This window comes from Dasypus novemcinctus, chromosome 3, assembly GCF_030445035.2.
Source record: "Dasypus novemcinctus isolate mDasNov1 chromosome 3, mDasNov1.1.hap2, whole genome shotgun sequence".
Taxonomy (NCBI): domain Eukaryota; kingdom Metazoa; phylum Chordata; class Mammalia; order Cingulata; family Dasypodidae; genus Dasypus; species Dasypus novemcinctus.
Genome location: NC_080675.1, coordinates 62,396,267 through 62,412,028, shown reverse-complemented (window position 1 = coordinate 62,412,028; position 15,762 = coordinate 62,396,267). Strand labels below are relative to the sequence as shown.

Here is a 15,762-nt window from a genome sequence, read left to right as displayed (position 1 = left end):
GCGAGGTTATCTCGAATGAGGCCAGAGTGGTTAGCATAGAAGCAGCATTTTTCTCCTAATGCTGCGCAGAGCCCCACTCTTTTAGGAGGAGGAGGTCTAGGCCCCTGTGGTTTTGGAGAACGACCTCGGACAGGGAGTTGAGAGATGTTTCAAGGTGGGCCATGGAAGTCTCAAGGCGGGCGATATCTGCATCGACAGCTTGCCTAAGGGTTGAAAAGGAATTATCTTGGAGGCTGAGAGCTGCAGCTCCAGTGGCTGCGCCGGCAAGACCTAGAAGGGTGGCAATTGTGATGGCGGTGAAGACTTCCTGTTTCTGCTCGTGCTGCGGGGAGCTGAAGTGCTGCCGGGAGTCAAAGAATTGGTTATCAGTATGAAAGAGAACGCGGGGGGCAATGAGTATGAGGGAGCACCCGCAGTAATGTTATTAGCGAGGAGCTTTTCCTGCTGCCAAAGAGAGAGTGTCCAGTTAAAGGGCCGATGGCTTATACTAGCCTGGTCCGTAGTGGAGGGGAGCAGAGCTAACATGAAAAGCAGGAGAGAGCGTAGATTTTTAGGTTTTTTGTTTGAAGCTAAGGCGCGGACAGCAAGCTGTACTAGCTGTCCAAGGAGGAGGGTGTCATGAGCTAGGTCTGCGGCCATATTTAGCCTCTCCATCCGATGGGCGAGTGCATCCGTCGTTGGAACCTGCTGCTGGCCGGTGGCGGGTTTTGACGTTTTTCCCGGGGATCCAGAGCGGCTGGGAGGCATTTTCTGGAAAGACACAAGAAACCCTCTGCCTTGGGTGAGAAGGGGACTGGGTCCCTGCCAATTGTTTGTTTCTGGGTCCTTCCAAAACACCATCGGGGCAACTGTTGGTGCGTAGGAGGGGCCCCAATGCTTATGGAGGGGGGAAAGACCGTTTTTATCAAAGGAGAGGAGGTTTATGTGAATGAGGCAGGCAGTGATAATGTCGCCTGGTTGACTATGTGGGCGTAGATCCTTCTCTTATTGAATTTGCACTTTGAGCTGGCGGTGGATGCATTCTACTATAGCCTGCCCCTGGGGGTTGTATGGAATGCCGAAGTGGTGAGTAATGTTGTAGAGCTGGAGAAATGCAGCGAATGAGGAGCTGCGATACCTAGGCCCAAGGAACCCCCATGAATAAGATGGCTTGCCGCAATGCTTTAATGCAGTGCTTGGCTGTTTCCCCCGGTAAGGGGACAGTGTAGCAAAGGTGAGAAAAGGTGTTGACTGTGACATGGACATACTTGAGGCGCCCAAATGATGGCACATGGGTGACATCTATTTGCCATCGGGAGTTTGGCTTGAGGCCGCGGGGGTTGACCCCTTGTGGCTGCAACGGTTTAAGCAGCAAGAAGGGGGCGCATGTTTTACAGGCGCGCACCAAATGCTTGCAAGTTTCCTTGGGGAGGCCTGGCAAAAGACGTTGAAGTGAGGCCGCTGAAAAGTGGAACTTAGAATGGAGAAGTTTGGCTTGATTGACCAAGTCTCCGACAGTGGCTATTGTATGGGTGGAGACGGTTTGGTCGGCAGCAGAATTACCCGTGGCTAGAGGCCCAGGCAGCCCTGAATGGCTGCGAATATGAGAAATGTACTATGGCTGTGTGCGGAGCTTGAGCTCTCTCTGCAAGGCATGGAGTGCTTGATCAATGGGTGTGTCACGTGGAAAGAAAACAGTGTGGGCAATAACTGAACAAACTTGCAGGGCGTACTATCAGTGAAGATGTTGACGGGCTCATTGCCGTGGTGTTGGAAGGCAGTGAGGATGGCTAGTAGCTCGCCCACCTGAACCGATCCGGGATGGGTTTGGCAGTAAACGGTTGGCAAGTCACGGCTGGGAGAGTAGGCAATATAAATAAACTTGGTCTTAGAGGCGTCCGTGAAGACAGTAGTGGAGTTGGAGAGAGGCTTGGAGCCAGGGAAAGGGTGGTATAGTGGGGAGAGGGGGGGCCTTGTGAGGCCCTGGTGCAACTTGTGTGTGGGGGGGTAATGGCAGTTAAAGGTCCCGTGGAAGATTTCTAGAAGAATTTGAGCAGGGGGGTTTTCGGAGAAAAGGGCAGTGGTGTGCTTATCAGTAAGGCATACATATTCAGAATCAGAGACAATATTCAAGGACTCTTAAAACATTTGTAAAACTTTAATGATGGCTCAAAGCTCTGTGCACTGAGCAGATGAATAAGGGAGTTGGCTAAACCTGTTCTTTTTGGAAAGTAACACATGCTGTTTTTTTTTTTTTATGCTGCATTTTCATTACTATTACTATCAGTAAATACTGTACAAGATGGTTGGGCTATGCACATAGCCTTGAAAAGCACTGCAAAAGTTTATTGTTGGGTTCTTTACAGATAAAGGAATGCAGCTGGCTTGATTTGTCCAAGAAGACATTAAAGAAAGTCTTAGGAAGTTTTAAAACAAAGTGATAGCCATGTAACTGGACTTTAACTTTTTGCAACAAACTAGCAGTATTTGGGATTGCTGCATACTAGTGTTGTTACTTTAATCTATGGTAAGGGGTTGTTTTTGTGACATATACTCTTTTATAATAATTAAAACTATAATTAACCACATTGTACTTTTTTTTAATATTATGCTGAAATATTGGTAACTTTATACACTTTTAAGCATTCATAGAAACTTTTTATCCATACGACTTTAATTAATAGAGGGTTTAAGGGAAGAAAAAGTTGTTAATTTTATAACACTGTAAAACACCTTTATTTAGCTTATAACATATTAAATGAACTTAATTATTACTTTAATTTTTCTTTCAAGGTAAAAGAACAAATCTCTTATAATTAGTTTGGAACAAAAGGCCACTGTTCAGGATTAGGTCTTGAGAAAGCAGTTTTGAACGTTATGTTCCTTTAAGAGATAAAACTTTCTTTCTTGGAACACCGAGGAAAGGAAACAATAAGCACAAGAAACATTAGATAGACTTTCTTTGTATACTGACTGAGGATAAGAACTTTTATCAAAACAGATTAATGGTGAGAGGCCTTGAGAAAGAACAAAAATTTTCAACTTTGCATCAGCATACTACCCGACACCAAAGCCTGTAAAATTTTATAGATAGACCCATTAAATTTTATTTAACTTTAACTGTAAAAATTCTTTGTCCATTAATCTTCTGCAGTTTTAGCATTCACTCAGGTTTCGTCCTATACTCTACTTTTTCCAATAGTCAATTATTTTATTTCAGGACAAAATTATTTTCTGTTTCCTTAATAATAAAAACACATTCCATATAGCCTATATCAAAGTTATCAAGCAAACCTCTTATAACAATACTGTGAACATTAAACAAGCTTGTTGAAATAATGAACTTTTCTTTAAATACTTAGTAGCATGCAATATTGGCCATTTGTATAGAGCTCTTTTATAAATTTTTATTAATTTATATTTACCATCCGGAGGTATCAAAATATACACTGACATTGAACGAACAGACAAACACAGAACAATCACAACACAGTAACAGAAACATACAGTTTACAATTAATTCATAATTCTTAGTTTCTTAGTATAGCTGCTTTTAAATCCTCTGTTATATAGCACATTTTAGATTGTACCTTTCAAGATTTTCTCTGGAATCCATGCTGCCTGCAACACGAAAGCCTGTGCTCGGAAACATTCCTATCAGTTATCAGCAATCAGCTAAAATAACTTGAGAAGCAGTTAGGCAGACCATTAGCACACATTTTTGGATAATTACTGTAAGACTATAGTGAGACTTGAAGTTCAGGAGTTAACTATTGATTTACAACTGAAAATTTCTTTTTAAACCTTGATAAAATTTTTGTACTAACTTTAATATCTTGGTTAAAGAAGTCCAATTAGAATTAGCATGGAAATAAAACAGAACACCAATGTTGCCATGTTTTTCTCTCATACCAGTGGATTAATTATATCAGCCTTCACTAGCCCAGAGATACATTGTCATGTAGATAGTAGGGAGCCCAAAGAGTTGTGAAAAGGGGTGGGCGTTTGCTGGAACAGAGTTGATTGCTTTATAATCTTGTGTGGATTTTCCGGCTTGTGGCTGGCCTTGTTGATAGGCGGGGCCAATTTCAGGTAGGTATCAGGGTCCGAGAGATTGGCAGTGAAAGCCAGGGGTTGAAGGGGACCAGTAGATCCCAGTAAGCCTGGAGTTGCCTGCCCGAAACTTTACATTGGTGGCAGGCTAGTAGGCCAGCAAGTGCTCTGACTTGCGGCGCTTGGCGGGAAGATAGACGCCCGCCCATTTTTCTGCCGGGGGCCAATAACGGGGGTCCTTACCTTGAGAGCGTGGCGAAGGGGTGGGAGCGAGGTCCCACGGGGGTGAGGCAGTGGTCACGTCGGACCGGACTTGAACTGCCACCACGTTGGGGCGCCAGTTGCGGCTGGGGCGGCTTGCACCCCGACGCTGACGGGGGGGTTTGGAGGGGTCAGCTGGCTGCAAAGGCGTCTGAGGCTGCGGCAGACAGCCTCAGAGGGGCTCTCAGGCGTGGAGGACGCGCGGCGAGGGGAGAAAGAATGCCGCGGAGACCAGGTCTGGTACGCAAGTCCGGTTTATTGCGGAAGGGGACATAGCTTTATAGGGTTAGGGACTGCGTGGAGGGATTTGATAGGTGCGGGCGGGTACTGCTTCCTGATAGGTGATTGTAAGCGGTTGCTAGGCAGAGGGCTGGCGGAGAGGTTTGGAATAGGGTAGGGGAAAGGGGGAGTGAGAGCTGGCCGGATGTTGGGCTAGGCGGGAGATAGAAAGGGGGAGGGCAGCGCCGGCCAGCCGTTAGCAGCAAAGGCCTAGTCAGGCGTGGTCACCTTATCTAGGCCCAGTGGGCAGAGGCGGTATCACTTCTTGCCGCACCGTTTGCTACTGTGGCAAGCCGGGCACCCTTCCTCCCACATATAGGGGCAGAAAGAATATTCAAAGAAATAATGGCAAAAAACTGCCTAAATTTAAAGAAAGACATGAATAGGTACATTCCAGAAGCTCAAGGAGGGAAGAGGGTGTGGCTCAAGTGATTGGGCTCCTGTCTACCATATGGGAGGCCCAGGGTTTGATTCCTGAGGCCTCCTAGTAAAGGCAAGCTGGCCTGCATAGTGAGCTGGCCAGAACGGAGTTCTGTCCCATGTAAGAGTGCTGGCCCATGCAGGAGTGCTGGCCTAAGTAGAGAGCTGACACAGCAAGGTGATGCAACAAAAAGAGACACAAAGGAAGGACAGTAAGAGATGTAGCAGACCAGGGTGCCAAGGTGGCACAAGAGATTGAGCACCTCTCGCCCACTTGGGAAGGTTCCAGAATTGGTTCCCAGTGCTGACTGAAGAGAAGACAAGCAGACACAGAAGAATACAGAGTTAATGGACACACAGAGTAGACAAGAGGGGAGGGGATAAATAAATCTTAAAAAGAAACCCAAGGAACCCAAAAAAGGATAAATTCAAAGAGAATCACATCAGACACATAGTAACCAAATTGTCCTATGCCGAGGTCAAGTAGTGAGTTCTGAAAGCTTCAAGAGAAAAGCAACATTAGGTACAAGGGAGTCCAATTAGATTAAGTGCTGATATCGCATCAGAAACCATGGAGACAAGAAGGCAGTGGATTGAAATATTTAAAATGCTGAAAGAACACAATTGCCATCTGTATTAGTCAGCCAAAGGGGTGCTGATGCAAAGTACCAAAATGTGTTGGCTTTTATAAAGGGTTATTTATTTGGGGTAAAAGCTTTAGGAGCTTACAGTGACAAGGCTCTAAAGAGTCCAACTGAAAGTACCATAAGAGGTACTTTCTCACCCAAAGTCATTTGTGTCTGCCTAGGGTTCAGCCTTCCTTCTTCCTCTTAAGGCTCCATGGTCCCAGCTTCTTCCTGTCTCAGCTGTAGCCTGGCATAAGGCTCATGTCTCTTCCCCGGGCTCATTTCTTTCCAGGCTGAGCGGCTCTGGTCTCTTCACAAGGTCAACTGTAAACCATCAGGCCCATCTCTCCTCCCAGGGCCTCTGCAGTATCTAATGAGCTGTCTCTTGTCCTCTGTGTTCATCTTCTCTGTCTACTTCCATGTGTTCTTGATTGAGGGTCTGTTTATATAGCCTACCAAGGGGAGTGGAGAGTCAACCCTGCACTCCCCAATGATGTGGTCGAATCAAAGCCCTAATCTTAACATAATTTAGTCAAAGGCATCTCAGCTGAATCTAATATAGCCAAAGGGACCACACCCAGAGGAACAAACCCATTTACAAACATAATACCTTTTTTGGAGTTTATAAATAATATCAAACTGCTGCACCATCCAATAATTTTATATCTGGCAAGACTTTCTTTCAAAAATGAGGAAGAGATTAAGACCTTCCTAGGTCAGGAAAAACTGAAGGAATTTGTCACCATGAGATCTGCCCTACAAGCAATGTTAAAGGAATTTCTTCAGATTGAAAGGAAAGGAGCCTGGACACGGAATCACAGATGCATAAGTAAAGACCTCCAGTAAAAATAACCATTTAGGTAATTATAAATGCCAGTGCTGTTGTATTGTTTGCTGTATGATTTCACCTTTTGCTTCATACAGGTGCTAAAATGCAAAAGCATGAAAAGTATGATATTTGATAGTTTGGGACATTCAATATACAAATATATAATTGGTAACAAGTACAAAAAAATGTGGGAGTTCAGAGGGGTATAGGAACAGTGTAGGTGTATGTTATTGAAGTTTTGGTATCAAATCAAATAATTATTATAGCCTTAGGATGTTAAATTTTAACCCCACAATAACTACAAGGAAAATATATGAAAAATATATTGAGAAAGAAATATGGCACTATACAAAAAGCCAAATAAGTATGGAAATAGGCATTAACAGCTATATATGCACCTAACAGCAGAGCCACAAAATAGATGAAGCAAATATTAACAGATTTGAAGGGAGAAATTGGTGGTTCTACATTAATAGTAGAAGATTTCAAAACACCACTTTCAATAATGGATAGAACATCTAGATAGAAGATCAAAAAGGAAACAGATGACTTGAATGATAAACTAACTAAACCTAACAGACATATATAGAACACTTCACCCAACAGCAGCAGAATACATATTCCTCTCTAGTACATGATCATTCTCCAGGATAGACCAAAGGTTAGGTCAACAAAAAGTCTCAAAAATTTAGAACTATTAAAATCATGCAATATATCTTCTTTGGCCACAGTGGAATGAAGCTAGAAATCTATAACAGAGGTAGAAATGGAAAATGCAAAAATATGTGGAAAATTAAACATACTCTTAAACAACCAATGGGTTAAAGAGGAAATCATGAGATATCTTGAGACCAGTGGAAATGAAAACATAACATACCAAAACTATGGGATACAGCAAAGCAGAGCTGAGAGGGAAAGTTATAGCTCTAAATGTTTACATTAAAAAAGAGAAAGATTTCAAATCTGAGCCCTTACCTCAAAACTAGAGAATCTAGAAAAAGAAGAGCAAATTAAACCTGAAGTGAGCAGAAGGAAGGAAATAACAAAAATTAGAGTAGAGATAAATGAGATAGAGAATTAAAATGAAACAATAGAATCTCCAAAGCCAAAAGTTGGATCTTTTAAAAAGATCAATAAAATTAACAAAGCTTTATCTATACTGATCAAAAAATAAAAATAAAAAGGGAGACATTGCTACCAACTCAACAGAATTAAGAAAGACTAAAAGAGGACACTATGAACTATGCCAAGAAATTGAATAACAGATGAAATTGACAAATTCCTAGAAACACACAAACTACCTACACTGGCTTACAAAAAGTAGAATATCTCAACCGAAGAATAACTAGTAAAGAGTTTATTTAATCAGTAATCAAAAATCAACAGGGAGTGGATATGGCTCAAGTAGTTGGGCACCTGCCTCCCACATGGGAGGTCCCAGGTTTGGTTACTGGTGCCTTCTGAAGAAGATGAACAGACTCTGCAACCAGTAGACTCCGCGAACAGCAGACACTGCAAGGAACATACACTGCAACCAGCAGATGCTGCAACCACTGCAATGAGCAGGTAGCACAATGAGCAGATGCTGCAACCGGCAGACGCTGTAACTGCCACAACCAGCAGATGCTGCAACCAGCAGACGCCGCAACCAGCAGACAACGAAACCAGCAGGGAGTAGAAGTAGCTCAAGCAGTCCCGGGTTTGGTTCCCATGACCTCCTAAAAGAAGATGAGCAGATAGATAAGGGAACCATCTTGGGGGCTGAGGGGGTGTAATAAAAATTTTTTTAAAAAAGAGTTGAAAGTAAAGCGTGGAAAATAGTTTAAAAAACAAACAAACAAACCCAACAGCCCATTTTTTTGGTCTCTGAGCCAGGCAGGTAGGCCTCTGCTTGCCCCCAAAGCAGTGGGCCCCTGGGCAACCCCCAGCTAGTAACTTTTCCTGGCCAGGAGCAGGGTGCACTTGCTGCTAAGGGTCCCGCCAGGCCAAGCCAGAGTGCCAGGGCCTTCTTTGTACTGAGTGCACTGGCTGGGAGAGGCCCTTGAGGAGGCTTTTAGTAGCACCAAGTATTTAGGAGAAGCCAGATCCTGCCCCAAAGCCAGGGAGAGGAAATTTCCACTACCGCTGCAGTCTTATGACTCTTCCCTGCCACTACCCCATCTGGTCACAAGGGCAATAAATGTTAAGTGTGTGGGTTACATGAATGTAAAGCAGTTCAGTTAATCAGAGAAGTGTTGTCAGATTTTCTCTAGGTTCTTGGCTAAGCTACAAGGAATGAATTTGAAGAGCAAGCCATGTTAGTTATGTCAGTAATTTATTAAGGAAGAGAGGGAAGAAAAATGGGAGAAAAGAACAGATCATGGGTCACAGAAAGAAGAAAGAGCTGAAAAGTGATAAAGAAGGCTGATCTACAGACTGTAATTCCCCATTACAGATTACAAAATCCTCAGGTTTACTTGTGTATTGATCCAGGTGGGGTTGAGGCAAAGAAGGCCAGAACAGGGTAAAAGGCAAGAACAGGGCCTGTTCAGCCTTTGTGCTTGCTTTTTGAACCATGAATTATTCCTCCTCTTTGCTAATCAATCCCCGGGGAGGGCCCAGTGATAAGGCCTCTAGAGAATATATGGGAATTCTTCTGGGTTCCATAGGAAATCTCGTTCTGAATGGGGTTCCCACAAGTTCTTCCAGCCGCCATCTTAGGGTTACCAATGTCCACATGGGTTTTTTGCCAGGTTCTAGATCTGTCTATTGATTGCCTGTTTTACTGGCCTGCCTCAGAAGTACATTGTGCATGAAAGTGCACTTGAGTTTGGACACTTAAAATCTTTGATCTTGATCTACCTAGACTTCTAGCTTCCTGGCTGTACTCTTCATGTTCACACTGTGGTTATACAACAGAATCTGAATGATGAGATTACAAAATACTGTGACCAGATTTCTAGTCCAGGACCTAGAGTTTTTGCAAAACCATTTACTGCATTGGACTGTACAGTCAGTTTGTCTGGTTTAGGTTCTTACAAAGCATACATTCAAGACCTTACTAATTTTCTGAAGCCACATGGTTTAGAAGAACAGAAGAATCTCACAATCTGTCCTGATAGAGGACTTTTTGAACAGAAGGGCCCGAATTATCATGCATGTCAGTTTCCTGTTCATTTACTTGAAGAATGCAGTGGTATGAAAGATCCTGATTTTGGCTATTCTAAAGGAAAACCTTGTATTCTTGTGAAAGGGAACAGAATAATTGAATTAAACCTTAAGGAGAACAACAGATAATGCGTGTTTCCAAAGACAAAAACACAGTAGTTTTATCAACTTATCCTCTCAATGAAATTGTATACTTAAAATATTTTCCATATTATGGTAAAAAAACAACAGCAACCTGTATATGGGATATTTACAGCCAGTAGTTGCTATCCAGGCACTCTTTAGCTCTAACAGTACCAAGAAAGAGACAACAGTCGATTGCAAGATAGGTCACCCAAACTAAAAATAAAGGATGATAGCAACAGATTTTGGGATGAGTTGTGTTCACAATCAGTGAGTGAATAGTTTGAGTAGGATATTTCCACAGGGTAAATTTCATGTTTTCTTGTCTTCATTTTGTATCAGCTGGACCTGCCATTCTGATACAATAAATAAATATTGCAATAAATGAAGTGTGTGGAGACCCCTGAGGTTTTGTATGTCGAAGAGGAATAAAGAAAATAAAAGTGGATTTGAAAGTAGAAGAAAAAATACCTGCCAACAAAGAAAAGCTTAGGTCCAGGTGGCCTCACAAGGGGATTTTACCAAATATTCCATGAATTAACACCTATTCTGCTCAAAGTCTTCCAAAAAATTAAAGAAGAGGAAATACTACCTAACCCATTATGTGAGAACAACATCACCCTCATACCAAAGCCAGATAAAAATACCACAAGAAAAAAAAAAACGCTAGACTAATATCTCTTATGAATATAGATACAAAAATCCTCAACAAAATACTGGCAAACCAAAATCAACACCAATCAAAACAATTATACACCTTGTACCCAGGTATATAAGAATGGTTCAACATATGAAATATAATCAATTCATGTAATTAAGCACATTAACAGAATAAAGGGGAAAAGCACATTAACATCTCAATTGATGCAGAAAAGGCATTTGGCAAAATCCAGCACCCCTTCTTAATACAATGCTTGGAAAATTAGGAATAGAAGAAAATTTCCTCAACATGATACTAGCCATAGCTAGACTGACAGCCATCCCTTTAAGATCAGGAGCAAGACAAGGATGCCCACTGTCACCACTGTTGTTCAACATTTTCCTGGAAATTCTATTTAGAGCAATTAGCAAGAAAAAGAATTAAAAGGCATTCGAATTGGAAAAAAAGAAGTAAAACTTTCCCTATTTGCAATGACATGATCCTATATGCAGAAAATCCCAAAAAATCCACAACAAACTAATAAATGAATTTCAGTAGTGTTTCTATATATTAGTAATGAATAATCTGAAGAAGGAATCAAGAAAAAAATTCCATTTACTATAACAACTAAAAGAATTAAATATCTAGGAATAAAACTAACCAATAATGTTAAGGACTTGTACACAGAAAACTATAAATCAATTAAGACCTAAGTAATGGAAGGACATTCTATGTTCATGAACTAGAAAACTAAATATTGTTAAAATGTCGATTCTACCCAAAGAGATTTACAGATTCAACATAATCCCAAATCAAAACTCAAACAGCCTTCTTTGTAGAAATGGAAAAACAAATCAACAAATATTTATGAAAGGGAAAGGGGCCCTGAATAGCCAAAGTGATCCTGAAGAAAGAAGAACAACATTGGAGAGCTCACACTTCCCAATCTTAAAAGTTATTACAAAGCCACTGTAATCAAAACATCTTGATACTGGCCCATGGACAAACATATAGACCAATGGAATAAATTTGAAAGCTCAGAAATCAGCCCTTATATTTATGGCCGACTGATTTTGACAAAGATACCAAATTCACTCTATGGGGAAAACATAGTCTCTTCCACAAATGGTGCTGGGAAAACTGGATCTCCATTTGTGAAAAATTAAGGGGGATCCCAACCTCACACCATACAAAAATCAACTCAAAATTGATTATAGACTTAAATATAAGAACCAGAACTTTAAAATTCCTAGAAGAAAATGTAGGGAAGCAACTTTAGGAGTTTGTGTTCAGGAACAATTTCTTAGACCTTTCACCTAAAGCAGTAGCAACAAGGAAAAATAGATAAATGGGGTCTCATCAAAATAAAAAACTTTTGTGCATCAAACGACTTTTATTATTAAAGAAAAAAGACAACCTATTCAATTAGAGAAAATACTTCTAAACCACTTATCCAATTAGGGTTTAACATCCAGAATATATAAATAAATCCTAAAACTCAACAATAAAAGACCAACAAGTCATTTAATTTAAATAAGTGGACAAAAGGCTTGAATAGACATTTCTCTAAAGAAGATATACAAATGACCAATCATGAAAAGATATTCAACATCACTAACTTTAGGGAACTGCATATCAAAACCATGATGAGATATCATTTTACTCCCACTAGAATGGCTACTATTTAAAAAATGGAAAATTTCAAGTGTTGGAGAGGATGTGGAGAAATAGGAACACTCATTCATTTTTGATGGGAATGTAAAATGATGTCACCACTGTCAAAGACAGTTTGGTGGTACATCAGAATTTTTACATATAGAATTACCATGACCTGGCAATCCCACTTCTAGACGTATACCCAAAAGATTTAATACAGGGACTTGAACAGGTATTTGCGCACTGACGTTCACAGTGGTATTATTCCCAAATGCCAAAAGATGGACACAACCCATGTGTCCATAAACTGATGAATGGGTAAGCAAAAAACGTAGTATATACATAACATGGAATGTTATTCAGTGGTAAATGGAATGAAGTTCTGATAAATCCAACAAATTGAAGGAACCTGGAAGACATCATGTTAAGACACAAAGGACAAATATTGTATAATTTCACTGATATGGAATAATTAGAATAAGCAAATTCATAGAGTCAGAAATTAGCATACAGGTTACCAGGGACCAGTCTAGCAGTAAGGAGTTAATGCTTAATTAATACAATTTCTATTTGAGGTGATAAAAAGTTTTTGTATGGATGGTGATATTGGTAGCATAACATTGTGAACATAATTAACAGTATTGAACTATATATTTGAAGGTGGTTAAAAGGTGAAATTTTAGGTTTTAAATATGTTATTAGAGTAAAAATTTTAAAAATATAAAACAACACAAGTAACTTTAATATAAACTATGGGCTATAGTTAATAGTACTATTATATTCCTTCACTAATGTAGCAAAGGTATTGCTCTAATGCGAGGTATTAATACTGGCAGGGGGAAGGTGTATATGGGAACTCTATTTTCTTCATGACTTTTCTGTAAACTTACAACTTCTCTAATAAAAAAGTTATATTAAAAATAAAAAAAATAAAAGATGGCAGACTCTTCCTCTTCTGGTCTGATCTAGAAAGAAAAAAGGGCACAAAGGACTTGAATAGACTTCTCTACAAAGATATGCAAATGGCCAATAAGTACAGGAAAAGTTGCTCAGCATCATTAGTCATTAGGGAAATGCAAATTCAAAACCCCAATGAGGTACAACTTCATATTCACTAGCATATGAATATTATATGTTTTATATATGTATAATACATAATAGCATTATAATAGCATCTAGAAGTGGCCATATACAAGGGTAAGATCTGCCTGGAATAATCCTTACAATGGCAGATTTTTAGTTGAAATGGCCACTTGTAAAGGGTAAAGTCAGTCTAGCCAGTTTCATTCACTTCAGATATTAACCCTTTTGGCAAATTTTAAAAGCACCTTTGTAATGTTTCGGTAATCATAATTATCTGTTAATCTTTACCCTCAGGTACAAATCTAGTGCGAAAGAATGCAGACTGGTGGTTGCTGGGAATTGGGGACAGAGGGGAATAGGGAGCATTGCTTAATGGGTATAGAATTTCCTTTTGGTGTGATTAAAATGTTTTGAAAATAGAGAGTGGGTATAGCCCAGTGGTTGAGCACCTGCTTGCCACGTATGAGGTCCTGTCTTCAATCCCTGGTATCTCCTAAAAAATTTTTTTTGAATTGAGGTATAGTGTTTACACAACATTGTCAATGCATTAATGCATTAAATGCCACTGAATTCATTTTTAAATGGTCAGTTTTAGTATGTGAGTTTCACCTAAAAAAAGCATATGTACGTATTATATTGTGATATATATTATCATTTTGCCATCTAGACTAGTTGTATCAATTTACACTCACTGCAATAGATGTATATGAGAGTTATCCTTTCTGTACACCGTGGCCAACACTGGGCTTTATCATTCTTTTTAATTATTGTGGCTATGATAAATAAATAGTGGTATCTTACATTTTATGTGCTTTTCTTTGATTACTAGAAAGAGTAAACATCTTTTCAAATACTTTTTAGATGTTTCTGTTTCTTCTCGAGGTAAATTAGTCACACGTTAAAGCAGAGTGATCTTTTTAAAACACTGATATAATCATTTCTTGCTGACTTTCGAACTGCTTCCATTGCCCTTAAACATACTCCTGATTCCTTAACATGGTATTTTGGGCTACCATTTATCTCTCTAGCTCATTTCTTACTATACACTACTCTTACACTCTACCCTCCAGACATATTTGAACAACTGAATTGCAGTTTTTGTAACAAATCTTACTTCTCCTCTCTAGGATTTTGCAAGTGTGGCTTCTTTATCTGCAATATTTTTATTTAATTTATTACAGGTTGGACCTCCACCTGGAAAGCTTCCCCTGACTTTCTACTCAAACAAAATTATAAAAATGGAATCTTATTTCAAAGCTACAGCCCTCTAGTAGAATAACTCTAACCTTTATACACTTTAAAATATGGTTTTTATTTATATCTATCTATCTATCTATCTATCTATCTATCTATCTATCTATCTATCTATCTATCTATCTATCTAAATTTGACACACTAACTGAACCTAAGGATAATAGAAAGGCAGACCGCCAGAGGGTAGGAACCCAGGTGTCTCTTGTTGGCTCTCTCTGTACTACCACTTCATCTCTCTTTTGACCACTCTCTCTGGGTCAGCTTAAGTCCAGCGTGTACTCCAGTGCCTTCTTTTATTGAGGAAGATGGGGAGGACTGATCCGCGGTATAAAAATGGATGCCAGGGTTTTCTTCTGGCCGATAGAGGAAAAAAACCCCAGCAGTTTCCAGGGAAGGCTAAATTATTATCGAGCTAGAACTATATTAGACTAATTTGCTTTGAAATTAAGTTTTAATCTTTTTTACTGAAAGAACATTATATATGGTAAGTTGTATTTTCTATTTCCATCTTATTTGGGTCAGATAAAGCCACTTTTGCTATAAAAATATATACTTACAATGGTGCTCTGGGAAAAAAAATCCTAGTATGTTCCAAAAAATACAAAGGAGGTACATTATCATTTAAATATTCATAATTATTTTTATTTTTAAGAGTACCTATTTATAAATATTTTATATTGTAGCTTTTGGTTCAAAGCTAATCATCGTTATGTTTTGTTTACAGGTCATGCCTTGACTGCATTGGTAAAAATGCTATCATTTTAGAAAGTCAGATATCTTTATTACCTCCTAAACTTCTGCAACAAGTACTAAAAAAAATAACATTCTGGACTGCAGCTAATCACCGAGAACAAAGAGTTCAAACAGAAGAAACAGAAAATAAATACCAATGAATCAATAGCAATTAAGTTGTTATATGCTCTATGTATTTAATGTGTTTAAACATTTAAATTCAATTATAAATTTTACCCGTTCCCCCCAAATTTGAGGCTTTATTTTGAAGATAAAATTTGAAACAAAAATGCTGTTTCAGAGTGATTATGTGGCATGGGTTATATGGAAATTACATGTTAAGGGTAGATTAATTTAAATTTATATTTGTAAGGCAATTTCTTTATAAGCTGCAGAGCATATATCCCTTCTAAAAGTAAGTACAGTTATAAAAGATTTTATCTCAATGTATACTCTTTACTGGAAAGATTATACACATTTGAGGAGAATGAGAAATTACCCCTAGGATATCAGAAATTCTCCAAAATAATCATATATATCTATATCTATGTTTCTCCCTCTCTCTCTCTCTCTCTCTCTCTCTATATATATATATATATATATAAATATATATGAACATTACACATCAGTTTTCATAAAGAACAAATTTTCTCAAGTCGCTTTAAAACTTCCTTAAGCTT

At 39.2% G+C, this 15,762-nt stretch overlaps 1 protein-coding gene and 1 pseudogene across 5 annotated transcripts in view; both read left to right on the top strand.

The window, feature by feature from the left end:
• KLHDC1 (kelch domain containing 1) overlaps positions 1-15,372 on the top strand; it is a 90,437-nt gene extending 75,065 nt beyond the window's left edge. For 3 of the 5 annotated variants that reach the window (XM_058293455.2, XM_058293454.2, XM_071213942.1), the window contains one exon: positions 15,075-15,372. In XM_058293455.2, the coding sequence (XP_058149438.1) occupies positions 15,075-15,243 (169 nt within the window). In that variant the 3' untranslated portion in view covers positions 15,244-15,372. Of the gene's footprint in view, positions 1-14,277 lie in introns of all 5 variants that reach the window. The other 2 variants (XM_058293456.2, XM_058293457.2) reach the window with 2 other exon arrangements.
• Positions 1,460-10,133, top strand: LOC139438157 (sodium/potassium-transporting ATPase subunit beta-3 pseudogene; annotated as a pseudogene).
• Positions 15,373-15,762: the final 390 nt, after the last annotated feature.